Source organism: Seriola dumerili, unplaced genomic scaffold (genome assembly GCF_002260705.1).
Source record: "Seriola dumerili isolate Sdu_G_001 unplaced genomic scaffold, Sdu_1.0 BDQW01001222.1, whole genome shotgun sequence".
Lineage (NCBI taxonomy): Eukaryota > Metazoa > Chordata > Actinopteri > Carangiformes > Carangidae > Seriola > Seriola dumerili.
Window position 1 is genome coordinate 678,163 of NW_019175477.1, and position 24,017 is coordinate 702,179.

Consider the following 24,017-nt stretch of genomic DNA (forward strand, 5'->3'; position numbering starts at 1 on the left):
ATGTTTTCTAATAACAACTCCAGCCATTCACAGCAGACTAAATTTAATCTGGTCCAAGTGAAAGGAGCATGGATCAGACAAACAGAGCAGTGTCAACTGACAGAGGGAAAGTTATCAGATGCTAAAATGTAAGTACTAAATGTAAAGTGATTCATATCATGCGTTTAGATGATTATTTTTGTAATTTATTGCAAGACATGATTCTGTAATATGTAATATTATTTGTGTTAAATGTTTAATGGCAAAATGAATGAGCTTAATCTGGCTGTTAACAGCATATACGGCAGCGTAATGTTATGCAACCTTAATGAGAAGTGTCTGTCTTTCTTAAAATAGGGTTGCATTTATAATTTGCTCACATTGAATTGGTTACACTGTACATTCATTATACTGTATGCTGCTTGGTCATATATTTATCACTATGCTCTGTGGACTGGGGGAGCTGAAATACCTTTCTATTTTAGGCTGAGGTCACTAACGTGTGAAACATGTACAGCAGTGGTGGAAGAAGTATTCAGACCCTATAGGCTACTTAAAGCCCCATAAATATATTTTCTCTATCTCAAGTCCTACTGTGAGTGATGGGATCCCACATGGAAACAACCAGTTTTCTGTTTCCATAGTTTGGTTTTTTCACAGTACACAAGTTAAGTAAATGCACTTACTTTCCACCCCTGCTGTGCTGTGAGTTAAAAGCACTGTGTGATCAACAACAAAGCACTGAATCAAACTTTGAAACTGAGCCAATAACCTATTTTTTAAATTTCTTTTTCTATTTTCTTTGCTTTTATTGTGAATAATCTTCAGCTATGAGAACAAGTCAGAACATGGACTTTCCTGGACAGTAGTCAGCCCCATCGTATTCACCTACAGAGTCCTTCAGTGCAAAAATATATTGGATCCCAGAAATGACACATTGCTCTGGGGTCATTTAGGAGATGAAGAGCTTAAAGGTACCATAAGTAACTCTAAACCTGTGAAACGCTTTGTTGTCATTGATGAAACTGTCAATCATCTGTATGGCTCTCAAGTTATTCAGTACTTTAAGGCCAGAGAAGTTGTGTACAAGATCCTCCCACTGCCTACCACCGAGGAGAACAAATGTATGAAGTTAGTCACCAAGATCCTGGAGGAGGTCCATGAGTTTGGTATTGACAGGCGCTCTGAGCCAATCATAGCCATCGGTGGTGGGGTTTGTCTGGACGTGGTGGGTTTGGCAGCATCTCTCTATCGCCGGAGGACGCCATACATTCGGGTGCCCACCACTTTACTCTCTTATGTTGATGCCAGTGTGGGGGCAAAAACAGGGGTCAACTTTGCTGGTGGGAAAAACAAGCTGGGAGGTTACGTCCCCCCAGTGGCAACATTCTTAGATCGCTCATTCTTCCAAACTCTTCCACCACGTCAGATCTCCAACGGGATGGCAGAGATGCTAAAGGTGCTCGTCACTGCATGGCCATTGATCGTGTGTGTGTTTTCCTGAAGGTCTTGCATGTAGTGGCCCATGAGCAACAATTTAACTTACCGTCAACCATTTTTGAAAGCGCAACAAATGTTTGAAAACAGCTTTTGCATGATGATCATGATAATTGCAAGTTATGTTGTTGAGAAGTCTATTGAAGCTGATTTTTGAACTGCAATGAAATTACCTCAATTCTTGGCAACAAAGGCGAAACCCAGCTAATTGTATTAGCATACACTGTTAGCCCGGATTTCGTATCCAATTAAACAACTTAATTAAAATGTATATAAAGTTTTCTTCCATTACTATGAAATGTTAGTATATTCTACTAATTTGTAGACATATTTAAATGTGTGAATAACTTTAAGTTAGATGGCTTCAAATGACTGAGTTTTAGTCATGACCAACCTTCTTCATCTCCACAGAGTTGAAGGGGTGCCATTTGATAATGTACTTTTAATGACAATATTACTGAACACAGAATCACGAGTGTTGTAGATAAACTACTGGATTATTTTATAAACCGTCGCTTCAAAATATTCTGAGAAACCCATGTTTTTCTGTCAATTATGTCTAATAGTGGTACTAACCAATGAGCCTCTGAAACCGTTACTATGGCGACGACGCTGGCTAGATCCGCGAATTATTTTCAGATTTATTCAGATTTATTCAGTATTATATTATATTGCAACAAATTACTACAGTTGCTGAAGTTATCAAAGAAGTGTGTAAAGTTGACGACTTAAAGTGATGAATTTCACCACCGTGACCACAGATTTTGAAGCTCGGCGATTGGCTGTTTTTTGAAGCAATGCACTATGGTAATGTCAAAGCTGTAGCCCGCCCGTCATTCTGGTTAGCCGCTGGAGAATGAGGGATGTTGCCTTGTTTGCGAGTGTGTTTGAATTCGACGGATTGTTGGTGAGGAGTGGGAACTTTGTTTTAACGTTAACCAATTCGACATTTTTCACTTTTTAGCTAACGTTAGCTACCTTTGTCACGCCAGGAGCTGTTTGTGAGCAGTGAAAATTTTGTTTAGACTAATTCGACGGGACATTTTTCACCTGTTAGCTACCTCTTAGCTAGCAATACTTCTCAGTCGCATGCAGCAGACACCGCCCAGCGTTGAGCCCCTACAACTAGCGGAGGACAGGCCACAGGAGGGCTGCTGTACTGCGGTCTACTAAATCTGGTGAGTGCAATGAAGTTAACGTTGGTGACCACGTTGTATTTAGAGACTGTTATTGATTTTGAAGTTAATTAATCAAAACATAAAACAATTGAAACACCCTGGCGAAATGGCTAATTAGACTAGACTATACTATATTAGCTATTAACGTAACATTACTTTGCTGACAAGGGTTTTCCTTGGAGTTTTTTTAGATAATGGTGTTAAAGGTCGGAAACGTGCGTGGAGTAGACAGTTATTGAGCAGTATGAGTGTGTTTATATGGGGAAAAATTATGAAAATGTTAACATATAATTGATTGCCTTACGAAACAGAGATCCTGACTTTAACAACAAACTGGTTAACCTTACAGATCCCTCTGAGCTCCCAGAGAAGCCAACCATCAAAATCATCGCTATGATTGAGCTTGTACCAATCCCATCACCAACTGAATCATGTAGTGACACACCAAGGGAGGCTGACACCGAGATCCTGTCCAATTCCTATTTGGATTAAATTTTTCTCTGGCCAGAGGTATTTGAAATTCCCAAATTTTCTGTTGATGTTGAGTATAGACTTTGTGAAGATAATCTGTTGTATCTCAAGGATGCAGTCTATCTCAAATAGTACCCTTGGTTGCCCAACTACAAAAGTATATTTGGTGCACAATTTTGCAAATCAGTACTTAGACACAGCCAAATATGGCAGTCAGAAAAGTCAGTTCAAGACCAGTAATGTCCTCTTTAATAATTACTCAGTGCAGTTGTATGGGTCTTTTCATTATAAACAGATGAAGATATTTTTTGGTACAGCGCAGCATTAACTAACTGGCATGATTATGTCCTCTCCTTGTCAATCTGTTTCTTTCTCTGAAGGGATGTAACCGATAAGGACTTGTACAGTGAAACTCCAGTGGGAATCCTCTGCGTCAATCAAGAAAATCCTTGGTTCAACCCATCCATAGTAGGGATCTTGGAATGGATTGTGGTGGTGGATGAACTGGCCAACCTGCCTCAGACTTTCTGTGCCCTTTTTTTGGATTAATTTATGCCCTGCACCTGGACCATGAAAAACACTGTCTATTTTATCCAGCAGGTCATGTTCAAACTAAGTAACATAACCTAGATAAGATATTTGATTTTGTCCACATCGCCCAGCCCTGTGTGAAAACTTTTCGGAAGACTGAACAACACAATTTTGTTGTTGTAGCTGTTTCAAGCTTATGATTCAAGGTTGTTCAAGATCTATTAAAGCAGGGCATCCATCTTGTAACTCAGAAGGTACCAGTAGCTCTATACTTGTTTCTGAGTAGCTCACCAGGCACTCATTCACTAGACTGCAAAATGCTAGTAGGAGCTAGGTTGTAAACCTCTGTTCAAATAATTAGAAATAAACTTGCACAAGTTTTTCAAAGCAAGCCGTGATGTTTCTTGACTGTCATGTTCTATTTTAAACTGAAGCTTTTATTTGCTTTTTGTTTTCTTAATTTAAACTTTCTAGTTTAATTTAAAAAAAAAAAAATACAAATACAAATCTTACTCACTTTAACTAAAGATACTAAGTGGAGTAATGTGGTAAAGCAATTCATATTACAAATGATTTTAAGTTAAACAAATTCTAATTTAGTGCATTAACCTTAAATATACTAAGTAGAATAATAGGGCAAATGTTGTTTAGCAACTGATATTACAAAAGATCAGTTAAATCAACTTGGCATTTAGTGTATTGAACTTCAAATAATAATTACAGTCCTTTAAAGATTTAAGTTAAATTAACTCAAGTTTTCATTATACATTACTTAATATTTTTAAGCCAACTGGCTTCCTCAAATTTTTTAAGTGAATTAAACTTATCTGGGTTTACAGTATATTTCTAAGGACTTATTTTCATTGATTTTGAAAATTGCCCATTACCAATGCAAACTAACACTGTCTTGTTATGTGATCTACAGTTATTTGCAGAATCCCAAATATACAGTATATAAAAGAAGAGAGCAACAGCAGTTACAAGTTGTGACAAAAAACACTTGTTTGCTAAAGGTCAACTGAACTTCTCTCAACTTTGGCCGAACCGTTCACTGTCTCTCAACAGCTTTGGTTTAAGCTTTAAGCAATATTTCTCAACTTGAACTTCTGTGCTGGTGAAAACCATGACTAAAAGCTGAAACTCGACTCCCCCCAAAACACTAAACTTCTCTTGGTTTGTATTGCACTAACCTCTGTCTATTAGCTGAGGTCCCCCTCCTCTCCAAAACGTTTGCTTTACTCGTTACTTCACTTGGGTGTTTGAGCATCACTGTTTAGAATAATGCATGTGCAATTTGACAGTAGAAGCCTGTTTTTATGCTGAAAGGAAAGTTTCTTTGCTCTCATCTTAAATCTTAACTGAATTGCAGACATGTACAGTATGAACCAGCATGATTTTGTGACTTCAAAGCTAGTTTAGAGGCCAGTTGTGGTTCAGTATGCAACTTCCACAAGTTAGATAATCAACAATATTTGCATATTCAGAGATTTTGTCTCCTTTAATGAGCAAGATAGAGTGCTTTTAATAATTTTTTACCAGGCTAATTGAAGTTTTTTGTGGAAAAACCACATCAGACACAAATTATTATACAGAGCAAAGTATTTGTATATGCATTAAAATATTTTTAAAATTCTCAATGCACACATTGTACTAAAACCAAACGCATGTGATTATATATTATTAGGACAGTGCAATTTATAATAGAGGGTGTATATATACTCTTCCATTTGTCTCCAACTAACCACTGTAATTTTCCTATTTTACCGTAGATGGCCCTGATGAAGCACCGTGGCCTGTTTGAGCTGCTGGAGGCTGAGGGCAGGAAGCTGTTACACACCAAGCTACAGTCATGTGAGAGCAACAACAGCTCTCAGCACGAAGATAGCGCTACAGCATCGACCTGCATCGCCATAGAAACCATGCTGGAGGAACTGGCTCCTAACTTGTGGGAGGATGATTTGGACAGGCTGGTGGATTTTGGTCACCTCATCAGCCCTGAATTAGAAATGGTCAAGAAATGGTTTCTATTTTGTTTGTTTTTGAAATAAAAGATCATGGAGAGTCCCTGAACCTGCCTAGACATCCATTTCCATCTTTTCTGACATTCACAGAGAGTGTTGCCAGCATTGCTTCATGGGGAGGCGGTCAGCATCGACATGTCCTTCATGGTGTATGTGGCCCACCAGAGGGGGCTGCTGACAGCAGATGAGAAGGAGCGCATCATCCAGTGCGTGCTGGGCCTGGAGCTGCCTGTGTGGCACCAGGACTGCACCCTGGCCCTGGTGCAGAAATCCCTCAAGGAGCGTCTCAAGCACTCCGCTGGCTCTCTGAGGATGCCTCTCCCCACAGGACTGGGACATGCAGGTATAATAACGTTTCAACAATCTTTTGCCCTTTTGACCTTATGAAATACAGGTGAAAGACAATTTGCCTGTGACATGAAATATGTTGATAGACAATTTTCTGATTTTACAGAAATCTTCCATGATGTGATTGATGATAATATCCTCTGCCAAGCTTACCAGAAATGGACTGATGAGCTTTCTTCTTCTGGGAACAAATGAAATGTGTAACTATAACTTGAAAAACAAGTTTTAACTTTAAGTCCCCCTATTTAGGATTTAATAAGCAGTATACAGATGATTAATAAATGGTTCTTTACACATGATTATGATGTTTGTTAATGTATTGGTCAACAGCTATAACCCCTCTTGTGGGCACCCATAAGTGGAGCCTGTCTAAACAGATAATGCTTGACAATATACTACTAATAAAATAAAATATGTCCTCATAGAAGAAATTGCAACTGTTGACAAATACTTTACATTAAGACATAAAAATGTCCTTATATCTGCTTACAATACTATACTGTGTCATAAACCTTAATTAAATGTTTGTGTACTTGTTTTTCATGCTAAAATAGTGGGACTTAAAAGTGTTAGTGCTGTGGAAGAAACAAACAAGCTCCACCAACATTCAAATAAAACTTTTAATATTTCTCACAACATTGTTTCCACATTGAGTACCAATGAGTTTGAGTTCACTAATCTGAAACCAGTGCGTACAGTAATAATTGCTACATTCATCTCATATAAACTGTAACAATAAGAACAGTAGCAACATCAGCAGAGAACCTGTCTGTATGAACCACAGGGATGAGAATGAGCACAGAGGTCTAAATTGAGCTAACATGGTTCTTCATTAGTGGTTTACCCATAATGTGCCATAATAACTAACAGTTGGAAGATTCATTATGAGAAATCAGTCATAGAGATGGCTTTAAATTAAGTGCTGCCACCACCTACATGTAATGCTGATGTTCATTCTGACAAGTCACATTACAGGGTTTAGATGATTTATCTAAAGCTGATCTGGGTTCAATCACAGGGCAATGTTGCAGGCCTGTGTGTGCTGCAGTATTAAGGCTCAGTACCTGTGCTCTGTGTGATCATAAGGGTCATTTTGCAGTCCACTGATGCTATACTTCACCTGTGACAAAAATGATCTTAAATCAATGTCCACTTACTACCTTTCTACAGACCTTTCAAGGCAAGGTGTTTATCAGTGGGTAGTGTTTGCTCAGTGTTTCTCATTGAAGACTGAGATGCAACTGAAAGCTCTGGAAAAGGCTACAAAAGTGGATCACGAGTTAAGATTCTTGTTTACTATTTCCAACTTCTGACTTCACCTGTTTGTACCTTATTCATTGCCTGATTGCCATCTTGCTGTAGGTATTGCTTTTTATTATGAAGGAGAAAAGCCACTAACAGTGCATCAGCTAAGCTGTTCATAGTTATTCATATCCTACAGTCTCAAAACAATTCTGAATATTCAGTACAACTTTGGAAAACACTGTCTTAAAGTGAAGAATTAGACCTTTATAAAGATAAAAACAAAATGCACAGCCAAAACATGCAGCTCCAAAGTGTTCCATATTAAATACACAAAGAAGATGTTATGAAATAAATAATCATAAAGTATTGAACACATTGAAATTATGACTGCTGATATATGAAAAGCTTAAGGATTGGTTAAAAACTGGGCAATAAAATTTACAGCTCAAATCAAAATGAAATGTCATCATTCCTATTTTCATTGCTTTGTATTTCCCCCAATGACACAAAACCTTTCATGACTGACATTATATGAAATAAAAACACTTTTGATAAAAGGCACTGTCAAACAAATATTTCTTTACTGAAATAAAAACAAAATAAATAAAACTCTGCTACTATGAGAATAAAAATAAACTAATATTCCATAATAATGATTTTAATAACTTATTATTTCAGAATTTAGTGGTTTAATCATCCATTTTACTATTTACTTTTATGATTATGTATTTCACAATGCCTTATTTATTTTATATCGAACACTTTGGTCTTGTGGTTCTTATAGTGTTATCTGACTTGAGGCCCCGTCCTACTGCTCTCTCACGTAACTCAGCGTAACTCTTCAGGTTAATCCATGAAGCACCAAACATCAATATAAACATCAACAAAATGTTGCATCACTCCTCTTACATCACCATGGTAACAGAAATGACTGTAAGGCACTTAAATCAATGAAAAAGATAATCACTTCGATACTGTTTTAGACTAATTCATAAGGAGATCACATTGTCAAGACATGATGCTGCTCTACAGGCACAACTTCTGCCATTGCATAGTTTAACCAAATGGAGGCTGTGCTGTAACAGGGCTCTCAGTTTATGGCAAGGTAGTTATCAAGAAGGCATACTTATGCAATGTGCTACAACTGTTGAAAACAAATTGCTGAAATATACAACAACCATACACCATCAAGAATCTACAATCTCATACAATATCTGTATGCATTTGAAAAGCCAAATACAATAGTTAGTTTATGCTTAGATACAAAAAAAAAGAAAGGCAAACAATCCACGTTTCAATTTACAGAGGTCATTCCAGTGTTTGGACAATGTCATGCATTTCATACAAAATCCCAAAGCAGTCTCCTTATACTCCATGGCAATATAAATGTTCACATAATGGAAAAAAGAACATCCTGAATGTGAAATGTCATTGCAGTGATGTAAAAAAAAAAAAAACAACAACAATAATATAGGAAATGGATGGACAATTATAAAAACTGAGCACTTGCATCAACACGTTTGAAGTATTACAATATACTGCGTGTGCTGAAATAATGGCAGTTTTACCAGTTCTATAAGTCTGATCACTACAGGCAAGAATACAATAAAAACTGAATAGATTCATATTTTGAACATCAATCACATATCAAATATTTGTAGAATTATGTAAGAATATTCAGATCTATCAAGTTAAATCAGCTTCTTGTGCGCATGTCAGGGCTACTATTGCCTTGATTTTGACTTGAACTAAGATTCTACTAGTTTTGAGACTGCATCATAAGAAAATCTTTGAAATTTGTTTGTTTGTTGTTTAATTCCTTAAGTAAAAAAATCTGTGGTTTTTGGCAGTGAGGAATGTATTGTAATAAACACCAATCAGCCACAACATTAAAACCACGACAAGTGATAAGAATAACATTGATTATCTCCTTACAATGGCATCTGTCAGGGGGTAGGATATATTAGGCAGCAGGTGAACAGTCAGTTCTTGAAGCTTTGACAAGGGCCACATTGTGATGGCTAGATGACTGGGTCAGAGCCTCTCCAAAATGGCAGGTCTTGTGTGGTGTTCCCAGTATGCAGTGGTTAGTACCTACCAAAAGTGGTCCAAGGAAGGACAACCAGTGAACCGGTGACAGAATCATGGGTGGAGTAAAGACTGGCCTGTCTGGTCCAATCCCACAGAAGAGCTACTGTAGCACAAAGTGCTGAAAACCTAAATGCTGGCTATGATAGAAAGCTGTCAGAAGACAAAGTGTATTGCAGCTTCCTGCATCTGCTGAACCCTGTCCACCCCCAAAAGTGCCGACACTGGGCACGTCTGAACTGTATCAGAACTGGACCATGAAGCAATGGAAGAAGGTGGCCTGGTCTGGTGAACTACATTGTTTACCTGGGGAAGAGATGGCACCAGGATGCATGATGGACAGGAGGAATGCCGGGGGAGGCAGTGCTCTGGGCAATGTTCTTGTGGGAAACCTTGGATCCTGACATTCATGTGGATGTTACCTAACGAATCATTGTTGCAGACCAAGTAAAACCCTTCATGGCAATGGTATTCCCTGATGGCAGTGGCCTCTTTCAGCAGGATAAAGCACCCTGCCACACTGAAAAAAAAAGTTCAGGAATGGTTTGAGGAACATGACAAAGAGTTCAAGATGTTGCCTTGGCCTCCAAATTCCCCAGATCTTAATCCGATCGAGCATCTGTGGGATGAGCTGGAAAAACAAGTCAGATCCTTGGAAGCCCCACAACTTACAGGACTTAATGGATTTGCAGCTAATGTCTTGGTACCTGATACCACAGGACAGTTTCAGAGGACCTCGAAGGGGACCTACACCACTCAGGTGGTTTTAATGTTGGCTGATGGGTGTATCTGGTACACACTGCTGGATCAATAAGCATGGGTGGTTAAAGGATGCGTGGTTAATGGTGAAACTTGACCTTTCTCTCTTGTTACTGGATTGTTGTGCTGCATTTTGACATTATGACACTGAAGAAAAGACTACATTTATCAATTATTGATGGTGATTTTGTTCATTTTAATTATCTAGAAGGAGACGTTTTAGCTTAGGATTGCTTTTAATGTGCTTTTATTTATTATCTCAGGATCTTTTAAAAAGCCCTGTTATAAATTAATTTTTAAGGGGAATGTGTACATAAAGTCCTGTTTACATAGATACATAAATAAGATCAAATCTACAAATGATTAATATTTGTCAAGGAAGAAATTTCAACTGGAAGACTGACAAAGACTCAGCTAACAGCCAAAACATGTGCATAGCAATACAACATCGATGTATACACATCTTAATAAGGCATTGGCACATTCAAGTTCAATCTAAGACACAAGGAGTGTAAAGCACTATTGTAATAAATAGATTTTTTTTTCTTCTATTATTGCTAGTGATTTAAAAAGCAGTGTTCATCTCACCACAAAATATCTACATTTCTGACCATGATTTATAACTTCCCTAGATTCTTTGGAATCAATAGAAATAAACGTAATCTAGCCTCTATCCAAAGATAAATGCTTTTTTTTTTTTTAAATATAAAAACTTCTATTTTTGTAACTCATTGTCATCAAAGTATTGATTAAAGCAAACATACTTTAAAATCAGTCCTTGAAATCAAGGTTGAGGGCTTGAAAAGACAAAGATATCACAGAAAATGAAGAAAAAAAAAAAACATGAATGGAAAAGAATCAATACATGTAAACACAGGTGGGGGAGACAAAAATAAAAACATAAACAAATGACAAAGAGGAGAAAGCCTCTCCAGCAGCTGAGAGTGAGTTAGCTACTGACAGGAACACGTGCAGCAGGATGAAGGGGTTGAAGATGCAGGTGAGGTGTCTTCCAGTAGGGGGTGCTAACAGCCCTGCTCATTCTCATCCATGCTTACACTGCTCTTGCGGCTGCTGTCCTTTGAGGTGTCTGGGGAGACGGACGAGAGCAAAGGGTCCCCCCCTCTCACCGGTGATAAGGTGTCTTCCATGAGGATGTCGTTCAGTTTGGAGCTTGGCTTGCTGTGGACGCTGTAGTGGCCATCGGGGAAGTTAGAGTGGCCTTCGTTTAGCTCCAGGGTGCTGGGTGGTTCGGGAGTGCAGGCGGGGTGGTGTTGGTGATGGGGGTGGAACGTGTACAGGTCCTGGTGACAGTCCTCCAGGGCGGGCTCCTGCTTGATGGTCCGGGCCCCGAGTTCAGCAGAGCAGAGCGCTGAGGATGCGATGGCCAGCCCGTGAGCCCGGGCCTGCATCTCTAACTCCTGTAAACCCCGCAGACAGACGGACGGGTCATTCAGTGAAAAGTTAACTCGCTGTCATAAAGTCTATCACAAGCCTCTGTTCTTGTATCAGGATGACTCGAGTTTCAGATAACTGTACTGTTTCACTGGCTCTGTAGCTGCTCAAGAATCTCTTTCCAATGATTAAATTATAGCATACTAATCCAGGGTTTGTGGGTTGGTGACTTTTTTCTTGTTATAAAACCAGACCTAGCATTGGCTGAGCATTTTGCCTCAACTTTGCACTTGTAAAAAACTCAGGAGCTTCTCTTTTTTCCACAACATGCTGTTCTAATTAATGGTTGCAAAACAAATGCACAATGTGACCAATCAATCAATGTCTGCTGAGCTGAGTCCCATTGATCCTTGTTATGAATTAGTTACAACGGCACGGTCTAAACAGCCAGCTTCCTCATTAAATACATTGTTGTGTGAATTAGTGCCTCTGCTACTTTTTCCCTGAAGCTTGATATATTTCAGAGAAGTGTAATCATTCTTTCTGATGTTAGCAGAGGCACTCCCTTCTTTTTACCCTCCGGACACACAACACATGTAGTTTTCCTTGTAATTTTATTTTATGATAATAAATCACTTGGCTTCATCAAAGCATGTTTACCTGTATCCTCAACATCAGATGTCGGTTGGCATGCTCAAGCTTCTTCTGACGATTCTCCAGCTCCTTTGCCCTCTGCTGCTCCCGCTGCAGCTTCCTGATGTAGTCCACTGATGCCTTCAGGATGGTGCCTTTGTTCCAGCGCATGTCCCTGACGATCACAGAGGAGCCATTATTCTTACATCTTATAGTCTCTTAGACGTCACAGTTTTGAAGTCAGACATTACGCACTCTCCAATCAGGAAAATATGATTATAGGTTTCTCATTACTGCCATTGAAGCATGTCCAGTTAAAAACAAGAAAAGAGATAAAGAATTCTTTACCGAACTGAATGCTGCAAAAAAAAAAGTGCATGCATGCAGAGGTCACAAGCAGTCATAAGGATGACCCTGAGCTCTCAGAAGAATTGATGGTTGTGATGGACATTTTGAAGGGGTAAAATCAATCCGTACTGGGATGAATCGCTCTTTTAGATCCAATGACAATTATGCTGAAAGGTGTTATGGTGCTGTTTAAAGACTTTAGGTTTTTTATTGCATTCACAAAATTAAATTTAAAGTAATGATTCAATCCTGGTACTGAAAATCGAAACTAAACACACCTGTTAGCTGTATAATTACTTTAAGACTTTAAGACAGGGCTGTTTGTGAAAGGCAGCCCTCTGAGTTTGTGTGTATGTAGGTGTGAGTGTGGGTGGAGCACCCAGCTGGGGTTCAGCAAAACAACCATGGGTGGACAGACACAACAAAAGGGGCTGCTGGTAAGGTCTAATGGCAGGGAAAGAGTGAGCTTTTTTTAACCTTAAAATATCAATAGAAACATACAGTAAATACGATTGATATATTCATCATCAATCAGTCAGTTTGAGTGAAATTTACTTGTATATACTACATTTAAACTTTGAGTGTATCAGAGTTTATCCGTTTAACCATTTTATGATTGATTCAACATTTACTTAAATGATGTAAAACTGACAAATCTGTATAACTTAATAGTTGGGGGACAAAATCCACAGAAATACATTATAAAGTTCAGCTGAAGCTAATATGAAGATTCAACAGTGAGTTACACAAATCAAGTGGTTAACTTCAGATGTTACAGTCTCTTTGGTGCAACATTTCCCTCTGTGTGTTTCCCCAGACAGTGTTTCCTTGATAAGCCGCCGTAGAGGGATGGTAACACAAAGAGGGGATATTGTACTAAAACTTTGGAAGATACTGGCTTGATTTGTCTAACTCAGACTACTGAAGGCTCATATTGGTTTCAGCTGAACTTTTCCTCCATTTTTATTGCATTAGGATGGGATCTTTTCACAGAAATTACAGCCACCAGTAACTCTCTCAGCGTGCACACAGTATGAGCATTTTATTAAACAGGCTACTGGCGTATAATGGCTGTTTATGGTAGGCAGAGGGTGAATTACTCATCTATATTTTTCCCACTTATTTTTCCAATAATTTGTATTCGCATTTTTTCCTGACTTTTCCTTGTAAAAAAAAGTTTTGTTGTCACAAAATCTCAGTAATTATGGTTTTCAAATTTGTCTTCAATAAGAAATAAAGCACTAAAATCAGTAACTTACGGGTCATTGGATTTTGGAATTAAAGTTCCCAATTCCTTGATTCGATCGTTGATGTTAAACCGTCTTCTTCTCTCAACTACAGAACAAAAACAAAGGAGAAACAAATCCATGATTATCTGATGAAACACTATTTGGAAATTTGTTTTGATGATTTTTATTTTCCAACAAAGCAAACAGCACCACGACAATCATCAAGTATTTTCAAACATTCCCATTGATGGAGATATGTACGGTATACAATTAAGAGCAATTAAAGTGCAATTTAAACTCACTCAAATTATGGTTATCCTTCTTCTGCCTTTCCTTCGCCAGAGCTCTTACCTCAGCTTCTGGAAAACACATTTTGATTAACCAATGAAATGAACAGTGCAGTGCAAGTATAAAAAAAAAAAAATGTGCAGCAGTTAAACGTCTACATTTTGAAGCTAATTAACCAGACGTACCCACAGGGAACCCTTCAGGCCTTTGATAGTTGTCAAATTTGCCACAGGATCCAGACTTATCCAGCATATGCATGATGGCCGGGGATTGTGAAACTACGTGATAAATGATGTTGTTTTCAAAACCACAAATGTACAGAATAGATATTTAAATACAATGGAAAAACATGTCAGTCATATACAGTAAACATCCCCACAGGGAGAAGGATTATAAGAACTGGATTCGTGCTACATTATGGGCTGCACAAAGGCCTGGAGAGTAGAACTTTGCATTTATTGTTATAGTCTTCATGGTTTCCGTGCAATAGAGAAGCTGAACCTGTGTTAGAGTAAATTTTCACAGCTCATGGATCTGTAAATGTTTGCTAAATATATTTTGATGACAGGAGCCAGGCATTTAAAGCATTTGTATGTCTCTTGCTATGACAGATTGCGGTGCTTACCAGAGTATTCCCTTTTGATGTTCGACAGGTTGGCAGGGCAGGAGTTGCTGATGGGCAGACCTTGCTGGGACATACCCTGATTACCGTACATGTCCATGAGGTTTGCAGGCACAGGGATCTGAGGGGACACAGCAAAAGACATTAAACACGGATTGCACCCAACTTCCCTGTATAGATGCTAATCAGCATCACAGGACGAGCATGATGGGAAGCGTGGAGACATGGAGCAGGCCTTTTACACGGTGAGAAAAGTTTAACAGGTGTTTTATTATGTGGATGAGTGTGAGGTTATCATTAAAAGAATAGTTTCCTTTTTTTGCAGAGAGTTAAATGAGATGCTACTATTATATATGTCCGGTAAATGTGTACCTATAGCTAAGCTTAGCACAAAGACTAGAAACAGAGGGAAACAGCTAGCCTGACTCTGAACAAAAGGTAACAGCATCTGTGTTTCGGCACTTCTAAAGCTCACTAATTAACATGATATTTCTTAACTGTTTAATCTGTACAAAAAACGTGCAAAGAGGACAATGTGGTTTTGAGGAGGCTTATGTGCTGGTTTATCTCTTGGTTGGGTGTAGTTATTTCCTCGAGTCTCTGTTGAGAAGCTGAGGAAGACAAAATGTCATTACTACTTCTTCAAATTTGGGCAAACAGCTAAAGATCGTTGCTCTTCCTGGCAGCACAAAGGAGCTAGTTTTAACATTCACATAACTGTAGATACTTAGCTTACTAGGGCTAAATCACAAGGTTGAGATTTTGTTTATTCTCGAGTACCATAGAATTCGTTTTTATGGTTTTTACCCCACAATGCACCACATCAAAAGCTCTCATGTGGTGACCTTTAGTGTGTGGTTTGCATGCAGGCTCACCGCAGTGCACACATACCGTGTTAGCCATCTGAAGTCCCGGGTCCATCAGGCCAAGGATATCATCACTGTAACTGGACTCCAGACTAATAATGTCATCAATGACATCATCCATCTAAATCAAGAAGACATGAAGGCCAACAGACATACAGGTAAGTAGAATTAAATGATCACAAAAAGGTGTGTGCTCCTTGTGTCACCGTGAGATGAGTCTGAATTAAACCAGTCACCTCTTTCTCGCAGTTAGAGTTCAGGGTCAGTAAGGCCATAGGGCTGTTGGGGGCACTGTTGCCCGGCCCTGGCGGCATGCCCCCGTGGTCAGAGGACTGGTTGGGGCAGGGCAAGCTCAACGCCTGAGAGCCAAGCTTCCCAAGGTATTGTTTCACCTGCTGCTGCTGGGAGCGCTGGATGTGGTATTTGGTTGGGTTCTCCAGGTGAGTCTGGACCTGTGAGTGATCGGAGGAGAGGAGAATGTGTAGAAAATACAAAGGTTTGCTTTAGTGCCAGGAAAGATACAGAGTTTAATGGATGTGTTGCTGGTTAGAAATGCTGCTTGTTTAGAAATAAATCATATGCTCATACTGACCATATAAATGAAACAGAGAAGAGAAAGGTCCTTTCAAATCATCATTCTTGTCGCATTTTATTTTTTTGGACATGTGCTTTTACAAAGTCATCTTTTGGTAGATTAAAACAGCTCTAAATATACCTCAAAGTTGTGCCAGTTCCTGGTATTTCACAGCACAGACTATAATAATAAAATAAACTTGACACAGATTTCAAACCCTACGATGAATTATGCATTTTTCTTTTGAGACGCTGTCAAGAGTTGTTATCTTAAAGAGCGTCAGAAGTAAACATTCTCTACATATTTCTCCTCAGCTCAACTACTTTCTGCTTTTCTGCACTCAGTCCACATATTATCAGCAACAAAAATTACATGCACACCCGTCTCTGCGCTCCCCTGGTTCTGGATAGATTTGATTTCTGTGGATCATTAATCCCCCACGCAGCATTAATGATCCAGAAAAGCTACTGCAGGCAAATAAACAAACTTCAGAGACAGTGTTTGTCAAGGTTTTAAATGGAGGCAGAGCTGCTGTGCTCCAGTTCACGTGTGGAGAGTATATTTTTAAACCTTCCCATGTTTCGCCTGAAGTTTTTGATGAAGGCATTCTGTGATTCGTAAAATGAAGACACTATAGATTGTTAATCACTAAACGTAGATACATAATACATGTCTCAGCGATGTCACAAGAGACAGTAAATTTAGTAGAATTGCATGTAAGATGTGTTTTCTCTAAACCTGATAAGATTATTTTAAACATACCTCATAAGGATGATATCCAAGCATCTCAAACATCATTCCCAGTAAACTGATCCGATCCCAATTTAAAAAACAAAAACGAAAAAAATTTTCTACTTCGGTGTTTAACTTCTATCTACACTGAAAAGTGCTGTAGCTGCTTCCTTCTTGGTTGCACCAGAGGACTAAGCTTGTTAGCATGAGGACACATTCAGCTCATCTTTTAAAAGGCAAGAAAAGTAATTAGTTATGCATGTCAAGGAATCTCAGTACAACACAATGAGCCTTTTCAAATTTGTGTTGTTTTATGTAAAATCTGAATTTATTCCTTTATGGTGTATCACTTGATGTCAAGATGCTGTTCTTACAGTTACTGCCTTTGTTTTGAAAGGCCACCTCTTTTACTGAGACTTGCCCCGGGGCTGTTACTTAGCCCCATCCACTTTTTTTAACCCTGTGGATACTTGGCATGTGTTCTCGGCTCTTTACAGCACAAAGAATAAAGTCTGTTACATCCTTGTTTGTCTGAAGCTCACCGCTCCTCGGGTCTCAAAATGACATGTTTAATCGGCAACAACAGGCGTACTGCATCTCAAAACCAATGAATAACAGCCTCGGCCACGTCGTGTTTTTTAAACTGATGTGTTTGTTCTGCTTAACACCAGAGGATTTAGGTTCATTAACGGAGCTATGAGGAGGTCACAGGCTCTAGATGAACTCTTAGCTACCTCTGACATTTCCTCTGCCGCTGTGAATACCGCTTCAGTCTGCAGACTACACCCGACAGCTGGAATTATATGATAATTGAATAGATATTTAAAAAATGAACCGACTTCAACAGTAACTTAAATTTCACGACACATGGAGAATAAGAAAAAGAAAAAAATGCTCTGACTGCTAAACATTATTACTCAATATTTAATATGTGCAGTGATGATCATATAATCTGACAAATCCACACATTGCAAGTTTGTAATCATGCAATCGAATATTTGAATTTTGTTAGCATTTAAAATGTTTTGCATGTTTTCTTTGGAGAGGACACTAAACTGTGCGCCAGTGACCTAGTTTAGCACTTAGGAGTATTCCTGCTTAGGCAATATGCACTCAGTGCTATTAAGTACACCTGTATAGTCTAATGCAATCCAATACAACGAGCTGTTATATTGATCTGCATGAGATTGTGCAGGTGTACCTAACTGCTGTGACTGTCAAATCTTTTCCACTTTTCAACACAACAAAGGCTTTTTCATGCTCTGTTACGATATCATTGTTCTGCACTCATGTGAGGTACGTTAACATAGAGTGTATCCTGCAGGTATGACTGACACCACCTAAATCTACGATTTACAGCCCATCAATTACTGATTATCTCATACCCTGCTTTGGGCAAAAGTGCAAAAGAAAGAAGTTAATTTGTGTTGGTCACTAATAGAATTCTTTAGTCTTTACTTTGACAGTATTGCAATCACATCCAACCAGTCACAACTCCTCTGCTGTTTTTTAACCGTGACACCTTTAATTCATAGTTAGTTTCTGTCATAACATGGAAAATAACATTCGCTTGTGGGAAAACATCAATAAGAAAAATCCTGTCCCTGCAATAGTTCAATCGTTCCCACAGACCTGGAGGATTACTGAGCGCGCTGTCCTTCTCTTTAGAGGAACAATCATCATTTTATAGCAGCTGGTTTGGAGGAAAAACAGTCCCCAGTGCTGCTTTAGCAACTTCAGTTATTCATCCTGCTCTGAATCTCTGAGGGTCAGGTTTACAGCTGCAAACAGCGTGCAGAGAAGTACAGTTGGTACAGTGGAGTAGAGTGTAGTATAGTAATATAATCAGCTCCCTGGCTGTTTTATTCCTTTCATTCCTGTAAGCTTTTTTATTCATCAATGCACAAATTTCTGCTTCTTTACTCAACTGCTTTGAGGTTCATCTAATGTCCCGCCTTACTGTTAACTAGGTGTTAAAAGAAGAATTATTAATATTAATAATATCATGCTATAAACAAATCTGTTGCAGTTTTTTCAAATACAGGTCAACTCTGTGAAAGCCAGAAATGAGTCGGCTCGGCAGCTCCCAGGCTCTGAAAATACAAACTATACAAACAGCTCCAGATACAGGATGAAGACATGGACGGCAATAAGTGGATATTAGAATATTTCTACTGCTGAAAATATGCTCTTCATTCATTTCTGTGCTAGCAAGCGCATGCTGTATGCAGTAGTAGAAAGTAACCAAGTACATTTACTCAAGTACTGTGCTTACTTGCACTTTACTTGCACTTTACTTGGTAAGTAATTTTTCTGTCACTTTATACATTTAACAGACAAACATTGTACTTTTTACTCCACTGCATTTATCTCTCAGCTATAGTTACTGTTTACTTTCCAGATAAGATTTTACATTAAATAACACAACAACATATGATGAATGAAATGCATAAAACCAGTTGTGACCCCTTGAGAAAAAGAAATACATCACTGATATTTGTGAGCTGTTAGCTGCTCCATCAAAAAGTCATTTCCCCTTTAACCTCCTCAGGTATTAAAATCAGACCTAAAGGGGTAAAACTGTCCAATATTTCATAAAAAATGAAAACAGATCCAAGAATCAGACTTTGTGTTGTTTTTTTCTTTCCTCTCCCATTAATCATCTCACGACTATCCAGATTTATCTGGTGACCTTTTGGAGGTCCCGACCCCTTGGTTGGGCACCATTGGACTAAACTACCTACATGTAGTAACTAACTCAGCATTGACCAGTTATAACAGTAAAATACTACATATACACTAATGTATCAGCAGCAACTACCTAATAATGTTATATACTGTATGATAATAAATCAGTCACAGGGGCCAACGAGCCAATGCTTTTACTTAAAAAAGGGATATTAAACCTTTACTTGTAATGGAGATTTTTTACATTGTGGTGTTAATACTTTTATTTAAGTTAAAGACCAGAGTACTTCTTCCACCACTGATTCCATACTAATGCTTCCCAAGAAACCACAAGTCTGCTAGTGACTACTTATCACAGGTTGCATGTGTACAGGTGGTAACTAGTACAACCCCAGCATTATTCAAATATTTCTATTTTACAACAAAAAAGGCAAACAATGAATTTCTAGAGCAGAAACGTGTTTATTTTGTTTTTTTTCTGATTTCTGATCAATCCTGTTAATCGTCTCACGACCTCTCAGATTCATCTTGTGACCCTTTGCGTGGTCCCAGACACCGAGGTTGGAAACAACTGCAGTATGCAGACATGTACTCTAATGTTTCTCTTATGCACCGACACAAAGACCCAGTGACTCCGTCTTTTCTGTCTGTGCTTGTCTCTTGTAAATTCACACATCCACAGAAGTGATAGCTGCCATCGTCTAAAAATAGAAACAAAGAAACTTGAAGAAACTGTACAAAGGATTAACTGTAAGAGCCCCATACAACTGTCTGTCTTGCTCCTACACTAAGAATAGAAACAAAGAGGTCAGTGAGGGCAGTTAGTGCACGAGACAAGTCGAAGTTGAAGGTGCCCCATTAAAAGATACAACGATGTTACCCTAAAGTATTACGGTAAACACGGATGTTAAGTCCTGAATCATTCTCTCTATTATTTCCTCAAACATTCAGACATTTTGCTTTGAGCTGAAATCATTAGTTGATTAATGGATTCACTGATCAACAGAAAATAATCAGCAACTATTTAGGTAAATTATTAACTGTTACAGTAATTTTTAAAGCAGAAATCCTGGTTCCAGCTTTTCAAATGTGTAGATTTGCTGCTTTTTTCGAGCAAAGCAAGCAATCTGAATACATCACCTCTTATCAGTTACATTTGTGGTAATTTTATGGACCCAACAATCCATTATTTAATTGAGAAAATAAAGACTAGATCAATCAATTGTGAAAATATAAATAACCATTAGTCACAGCCCTAAAATCATAAAAAAAAATAGTAAATATCAGACCTTTTTTAGCCGTCTGAAATCAGTTAGTTTTGTCTTGACATTAAAATGAGCATAAGTGTTTTTTCCATCTTGTTTCTGTCCTCAGGGATTACCTAAATTATCACACATAATTAGATGGTCTCACTGGTCTGAGTTCATTGGAGCCCCCTGAGGGCCACAGACCTCAGACTGGAACATCCTGGCCTTGTCAATAAATACTGTAGCTTGTTTTATGATGAACTGGTCCAAGGGTGAAAAAGTTATCTGTTAGTAAAGAGTCCCGAGGAGTGAGAAAAGGCTGTTTTTCCCAGTGTATTTACCAAGTGGATACATCAACACAAACTGGATTGGTCAGCTTGTGTAAAAGCCAGCGAGCAGAGAAATGGGGTTACAGAGAGATCACAGAGCCAGCAGCCAGGGCCTGAACTTTATTTTCCTCAACTTCACTTAATGTACTCTTTCCAAAATACACTGTTTGGAAATGTGACATCAACGGCTAGCTCACAGCATCTGCAACCACAGCAAACAAGACATCTTGTTGTTTATCAGCTCCTTTTTAGCCATCCACAGCCCAGAGGGCCTCAGCACCATAACCCCTGAAGAGTCAGAAACACTCAGCAGAAACACACACAAAGCGCCCTGCTGTACTGTGGAAGGATGCAGGGTGAGAGCAGAATGACAAACGCTGATTTGTATTTTTTTTGACTTGTATGCTTTGGGCATTCCATGATGGTCCTACCAGGATGCATTAACAAGAATGCCCCCATTTGCTACGCAGACTAGAAGAATGGGCTACTTTGTCTCACAGTTAAGCTGTTAACGTGCACTGTGGAGCTCGCAGACAACAACTGTGATGCTAATGTGAGCAGCTACATCAGAGCAACGTGTGGTCTTCTCCACCTCTGGCAAATTGTCATGCTGTTATGCAAAAGCTTGGCAAATTACCAACGTAATACAAACCTTGAGTCTTTAAATGGGAAATGTTTTCTTAAAATTTGCATAAATCCTTAGAAAACGGGCTTTGACAGTGTGGTTCGCAGTTTTCCACGCTCACAGTAGTCAGAAAACGAATAATAAAAATCAGTGACTAAAATTATTGAGCAATTATAGCCTGTGCTGACAGAAATGTCAACACTGGCTAATATTGCACAGTGCTAATTAAATCATTTTTACACAAAACTTCACCAAATTTCTAGTATAATCTTGTGCTTGAGATTGAAAACTACAAGTTAACTGTCTTGCTGAATTAATGAACAAATCCAAAATGAAATGAAATATCTGTGTGGCATCTTTATATACTTTCTGATGCGTACCGGTCACGAGCTACACGGACTCTATAATCCAAAAGAAACGTACATTTTGTACAAGGTTGAAGAGCACTTTGTTCTTTTCATGGACCCATAAATCCTCTGAGAAAAAAAAAAAAAAAAAAAAAAAAAAACTAGAAATCATTTTTTAACCCTTTTAGGAAGTTATCCTACATAAATTTCAAAGCAGTATTTTTTTTTTTAAATATGCCATGGAATGAAAGCAGTGGGGGCTAATTACGAGCATTCTTCACTGAATTAGCGTTCGGTGTGTGGCAAGGCTGTGCTCGCCTTTGTCTTGATCCCTAAACTGATCCTTTACTTATTCCCCAGAAGGTCAGAGGTCACTTGGTTAATTAAGGGTCCAATCAGTCTTTAGATAAACTCATCTGAGCTTAATGTTTGCACTTTTTGAGGTCCAGCAGCTCTGCCTGGTACCCCTGAGCTTTGTGTGGACTCTGCTAATCTACCCACAGACAGGGGAGCAGGTTAACCCAGCTCAACAGCGCCAAGCTGGAACGGCCTTTTCATTGGAGGACTTCAGTCAATGAAGAATGTCTGTAAGCTCTCGACAAAGCAGAGAAATTACTCTAACTTGATGTATTGTATACAGGGTGAGGGTTCAGGGTGGGGGCGTCCTAAACCTCTCAAAGAGCAGCAGATTATGGAGAGTATAAGTAATGTTTATGCTGCATGAAGAGGGCAATGTTTTCAATGGATATACTGTATGTATCCTTCACTGCTGGCCCATGCCACACACATCCAGGGTGATGAAAGTGCGGCTGAGCAAGTAACCATGAAATCTCTGAATGTGTTGTGGATGGAATTAGTTCAACAAAGATTACCCAATACACTCACAGTGTATCAGTACTTTAAAGTTATACAATTAAAACTCTGATGTATTCTCTGATTCTCTGAACAACTGCTCATGAACTGTAGTCCACACAGCCTGTGTAGAAGCTATAATATCATTCTAAACACAACATTTTATTGCAGTCACATTTGAGAGAACATTACTTTTTATTGCCTCCACAGACGCCAATATGAAGTGATGAGCACCTATTTAATGTTGTAAAAAATTCACATTTCTTTGGTAAATATTATGATCTTAGAGACACAAGTGCACAAATGCAATTATATATTTGTAAAAAGATTCCCTGAAGTTCACACACACACACATATATATATATATATATATATGTTTTTTTTTTATATATATTTTTTTTACAAAAGACTTGCATCTATGATCGCAGTGTTTCCAAAGAAACTGAAAAAACAGATCACTGACAGCAAAAAGATTACTTGGTGTCTCTGTTAGAGTAACACAAAATCTCAAACACACGAAACTGTAAATACATGCACGCAGGCATATCTGGATAAGCATGTGTCCTCATGACAAACTCCACGTACATACGTGCATCAGCTTCACAATCATGAAAAAGCCGCATTTTCCAGAAAAATGCTTCACAAAACTGAACTAAGAGCGACTCACTCAAGTGTTTAGTCAGGAACAACTTAAAAAAAAAAAAACCTTAAAATCTTTGTACTTTGAGTTTTTTTATACTGTAAAATCAGAATCAGAGGAAAATGCACCAGAAAAAAGAGCAGATAAAACCACAAAATAGCAATAACACAGAAATTCTCAATCGCAGATAAGGAAGCTTGGCGCCACGCAACGCAGCTCAATGCATTTCTATTGCCATTTCATAAACTGCCATTTCAAAACAAGCTTTCTGAAAACACATGCAGAAGACAAACAGGAAAACTCACCAAGGTGCCTTGTTAAAATGCACGCTCAAACACAACGGTCTCTACTCCTACAGAAAATCTTAACAGTCTCCTGTCCCTTGGACTGCCAGGGAATCAAAGCTATGAAAAGATGTGAATGTAGCTGAGCAAATAGGATTAAAGATGGCTAAATCCAAATGGCTGGAAGCACAGCATGCATTA

General features: G+C 38.6%; 2 protein-coding genes across 4 annotated transcripts in view; one reads left to right on the top strand and one right to left on the bottom strand.

Annotated features, from left to right (window-relative positions):
* Positions 1-6,220, top strand: LOC111238200 (2-epi-5-epi-valiolone synthase-like). The gene is made up of 5 exons (XM_022767609.1): positions 1-128; positions 808-1,438; positions 5,426-5,665; positions 5,768-6,020; positions 6,132-6,220. Exons 1-5 carry the CDS (start codon positions 1-3, stop codon positions 6,218-6,220), a joined length of 1,341 nt encoding a protein of 446 aa, XP_022623330.1.
* A 1,641-nt stretch (positions 6,221-7,861) lies between these two features.
* Positions 7,862-24,017, bottom strand: part of LOC111238175 (microphthalmia-associated transcription factor-like) — a 30,249-nt gene continuing 14,093 nt past the window's right edge. For 2 of the 3 annotated variants that reach the window (XM_022767575.1, XM_022767573.1), the window contains exons 3-10: positions 15,735-15,950; positions 15,524-15,619; positions 14,636-14,753; positions 14,196-14,288; positions 14,025-14,081; positions 13,753-13,828; positions 12,173-12,320; positions 7,862-11,538 (exon numbers count right to left, since the gene is read on the bottom strand). In XM_022767575.1, coding sequence (XP_022623296.1) covers positions 11,143-11,538; positions 12,173-12,320; positions 13,753-13,828; positions 14,025-14,081; positions 14,196-14,288; positions 14,636-14,753; positions 15,524-15,619; positions 15,735-15,950 — 1,200 coding nt within the window. In that variant the 3' untranslated portion in view covers positions 7,862-11,142. The remainder of the gene's footprint in view (positions 11,539-12,172; positions 12,321-13,752; positions 13,829-14,024; positions 14,082-14,195; positions 14,289-14,635; positions 14,754-15,523; positions 15,620-15,734; positions 15,951-24,017) is intronic. The other variant, XM_022767574.1, reaches the window with a different exon arrangement.

Bases quoted from the DNA above. Each gene is read 5' to 3' on its own strand.
- LOC111238200 (XM_022767609.1), top strand. From the start codon at position 1: ATGTTTTCTAATAACAACTCCAGCCATTCACAGCAGACTAAATTTAAT. The intron at 129-807 runs GTAAGTACTAAA...AATAATCTTCAG, and splicing joins AAGTTATCAGATGCTAAAAT to CTATGAGAACAAGTCAGAAC. The intron at 6,021-6,131 runs GTATAATAACGT...CTGATTTTACAG, and splicing joins CACAGGACTGGGACATGCAG to AAATCTTCCATGATGTGATT.